Consider the following 3,923-nt stretch of genomic DNA (forward strand, 5'->3'; position numbering starts at 1 on the left):
AGCACTCTAGAGGAGCCCATTGACCAGATGCTACGGTTTTGCCTCAACCCTTTTTGAGACATTCTGTTTTCTAATCTTATTGATTGCATTCAAACTCATGTTGTATAAATACTCCACCCTATCAAAAAAAAAAAAAAAATGGTGAACTAGATCAACATACTTAAGATGGATTGAAGTCTGCAAAACAATCCAATATTTCAGTTGCTTTATTATATGATACTAATATATCATATGAATATGATTTCAAATATATTCTCTCCAATTGAACGCATAGGAAAAGGTATGTTGATAGGCAAAACTATCTGCTAGATAAATCTGATACCAAGTCCAGAAAAGAATAAGAAACATCATATCCAATGCGACAAAACTATATGTCTGCAAATGAAACACTACTTGTATTCCTGATGCATATTTCTCTGTATCATATCTTTTTACCTATTAGGCGTTAATTTGTCCCCATGGATCAAGGGACCTAACAATCACGACCTTATTTACAAATATGATAAAACCAATAGCTTTGCAAGTAACTCTGCAAAACAATTATCTGGATTCCACAACTTCATCGGAACTGATTTAAGCTCCTCATCCTTCGGTTGGAGACAATGGTGACCCTCTGGTCCTGGAGCATGTTCATGTTGGGTGCCAAAATTCGAGTATAACGATCAAAATACAGAAGTTGCTTTATTAGAAGTGCGAACTCGCGTGGAAATCTCAACCCATATGACTCACTAACCCTTACCTGCAATTAAACCAAATCGACAATCTAAGCCACACAACCAAAGGATATGTTTTCACAATTAATTCTAAAGATAAGTATAGCAATTGATCAAAAAAATCAATTTTTGCCAAAATAATTCAACTTTAAAGATCCATATGCAAGGTGATTTTGTATTTTCATCCAGCAGATGAACTTCAGGAGCAATTTACTGTAGGAATATTAGCATCATTTGTGTTATCTGAGCAATAAACAATTCTTCATTTCCACAAACTAGCTTACCACATCAAGGAATAGAGCATTCATCTGCCTTTCGTCGACAACAACGTTAGCAGAGACAGCTGCTGCATTTGGCCCTCTAGCAGTTGCAACAACAATCTCAGTGTCTAGGTCCTGCCAGAGATCAACCATAGTCACCAATAAAGCAAGAAGACAGAAATTAAAATGAAGAACCTAACTCCCACTTTCAATAGTCCAATCTGCTTTACGAATTTGTAAGATTCTCTAAGTAGGGACTTTAATAACTATTGAATGACTCCAAAGTCTTCCAGGAATTTTAGCATACTGGCCTCTACAAAAACAATACTGGCAGCACTTACATAAAAGCAACAGCATCTTTACACACAAGTACACAATCAAAGGCAAAAGAATAATTGTATGAAAGAAGTGCATGTTCAATAAAATATGTATGTGAGACAAAAAAAGGCCAGAAAGCTCACTAAAAAGGGGGAAAAAAACAATATTCCTTGCTGCATTTTTAAAGAATTAGTTCCCTGCCTTGTTTAGCATCTTTATATGTGCTTTCCTTACCATCAAGGCAATTCACTAGGCTGCTAATAATTTCAGAACAACCACATTGCCCCAAAAGTTTCAGGGTCTTCTGTAGGCTTTGTTTCCTGAAGGTACCTCAATGTTGAGAAATCTATAACAGAACCAGGGAGATGGAGAATAGATGATCGAGTTATGGTGGAAAAAAAATGAGTGCCAAATTTTTCTTTCAATTCTAGTATATGAGTGATGTGAGATCATGTTAACCCTACAATGCTCTCTCTCTCCTACCTGTCATTCTCAGGGAAATTGGTTAGGTTGTGAAAAAAATCTTCCAGGGATCAAACAATAACTGGAGGTTACCAAGTCCTATCAACAAACAAGATGCTTGTCAGTCCAATTTGGCTTAGTAGGAGCAACATAGTCATCAAAAAGGAACCTAAGAATATGACTCTGGTGGTTAAGAAATTACAGGTTTCACAATTAGGGCATTTTTGTGCAGTGGCAGTTCCATGGAGGATAGATAGGGTGCCTTCTGATCTGCAAGCTGCTAAAGCTATTACCTCCTTTTTAGATTTTGTTTATTTGCTTTCTTGTTTATTTCTTTTGTTAATAACTAGTACCACAATTTGTGTTTTTCTGTCTCTGGGTTAATGTAGTCTTATGTACTTTTTTCTGACACCATCTAGAGGTCAGTTTATGCTCCCCCCTCAAAGAATCACTTTCTTTAATCTAATAAACAAAATTGAACGATATAGTTTACTTCCAGAACAAGAATGCTTCGTGCTTTGCTGTTTATTTTCCTTCTTTGGTAGTTTGTGCCTTCTTGTTACAGTATTATTTTCCGTTTGGGCAGTTACTATATAATATGTGTAATTTGGCGTCTCTGGTTCTGTATATCAGTTTAATGCCATTCCTTTTTTAGGCTGTCCATAGGCAGGTCAATAGTTTTCAGTCATTAAATTTAGATAAATAAGTTCAATGGCAAAAAGTCACTCCAAAGAGAAATAAAAGGTTGCTGCCTTTTAAACTAAATACAATTAAAGTAATGGAAGAGAAAAAGCACTGGTCTACCAAAACATAAGCTTTAATTACTTATGCAATGAAGAAATAGTTGGTCACAATGCAACAAATGTCTGATCACTAAATGTGATACAGCACACCTGTATTGATGAGAATAACTTTTCCAAGTCTCTTGCAAAGGCTTTAACATCTACATCCTTTTCTGTAGCACCCATTTGAATCAAGGAAGAAGCCATAGCTTCATAATCCTCAGTTGCAAAGGATTCCAAAAAGATTTCCATAGCAGCCCATGTCTTTGGAGATATTCGACCCACAATTCCTGAAGAATTGAACATCATTATTAAATATGTTAATAATAGCTTATGCTGTATCATCAATGTTGTAGCACAAAACCTATTGGTCACTCCCTCTAGCACATCTTTAACACAACATCACTGCAGAAGAGAAGATACATTTGGTTTTTTTATACTGCAATTTAGAAGCCTATTGATATTTCTATTTTTTAGAGAAAATAACTGATGCACAGAATCAAGACGACAAATTAGAAAAATGAACTTGGGTTATCAGCATAAATCATCCATAAGTAGGATTGCATATTGAGGGATATATGTCTGCTGGAGCCTGTGAAATACAACAGCCTATGCGCAGTTCAAAGGTAGGACCAAAAGTGGGTAATATTATTTTTGTTTCTAATATGTTATTTGTTTGCTATTTGTTTAGTTTATGGTACTTCAGAGTGCTATTTTGCTCGCAAAATTAGTTGAGCTATAATCTATATTCTTTTTTTGGTTATTTTGCAAACAACTCTGAAGTGCTATTTGATTAGCCGTGCACCCAAAATCATCTTTATTCTCAAAATGGAGGATAGGTTGTTCCCCCATTATCACAATGTGACTATAACTTTTTACCCATTATATTTTAAATTTTAAGCAAGCTGCCTATATATGGTGTATTTATACCGGTTCAAGAAATCATGATCAAATTAGGAAAATTCTGAAGATATGTAAGGTTGTTAATTGGGAAGTCGGACTAGAATATACCAAAATCAAGAAACCCAATGCGGCCATCATGAAGCAACCATAAGTTCCCTGCATGCGCATCTGCATGGAAGGTCTCACATGCGATCAAGCTTCCAAACCTGCACAAGGATGTCAGTACTAGATTAGAGCTAAAAATACTATAATATAAAAAAAATATCACGAAAACATTTTGAATGTGCTGCAAAGGAGGTCAATTTGTTAACTAGTAGCAATGATCACGGAATGAATCCTGAAAAGACATTAATGCAGTAGTGCTGATATATTGAAATCTTTACCAGACATTAAGTGCAGTTACTAGAGTCATCTCAGGATCAGGAACAAGTGATCTTATAGAATCTAGATCAGTGAGAGGAACTCCATAGAGTCTCTCCATTGTC

General features: G+C 35.5%; 1 protein-coding gene across 1 annotated transcript in view; it reads right to left on the reverse strand.

The window, feature by feature from the left end:
* Positions 1 to 372: 372 nt before the first annotated feature.
* The window catches only part of LOC105046001 (uncharacterized aarF domain-containing protein kinase At5g05200, chloroplastic), a 20,568-nt gene continuing 17,017 nt past the window's right edge, over positions 373 to 3,923 (reverse strand). The window contains exons 7-11 of the mRNA XM_010924465.4: positions 3,822 to 3,923; positions 3,547 to 3,644; positions 2,647 to 2,825; positions 998 to 1,108; positions 373 to 739 (exon numbers count right to left, since the gene is read on the reverse strand). The exon at positions 3,822 to 3,923 is cut by the window's right edge and continues 164 nt beyond it. Coding sequence (XP_010922767.1) covers positions 560 to 739; positions 998 to 1,108; positions 2,647 to 2,825; positions 3,547 to 3,644; positions 3,822 to 3,923 — 670 coding nt within the window. The 3' untranslated portion in view covers positions 373 to 559. The remainder of the gene's footprint in view (positions 740 to 997; positions 1,109 to 2,646; positions 2,826 to 3,546; positions 3,645 to 3,821) is intronic.

This window comes from Elaeis guineensis, chromosome 5, assembly GCF_000442705.2.
Source record: "Elaeis guineensis isolate ETL-2024a chromosome 5, EG11, whole genome shotgun sequence".
Taxonomy (NCBI): Eukaryota; Viridiplantae; Streptophyta; class Magnoliopsida; order Arecales; family Arecaceae; genus Elaeis; species Elaeis guineensis.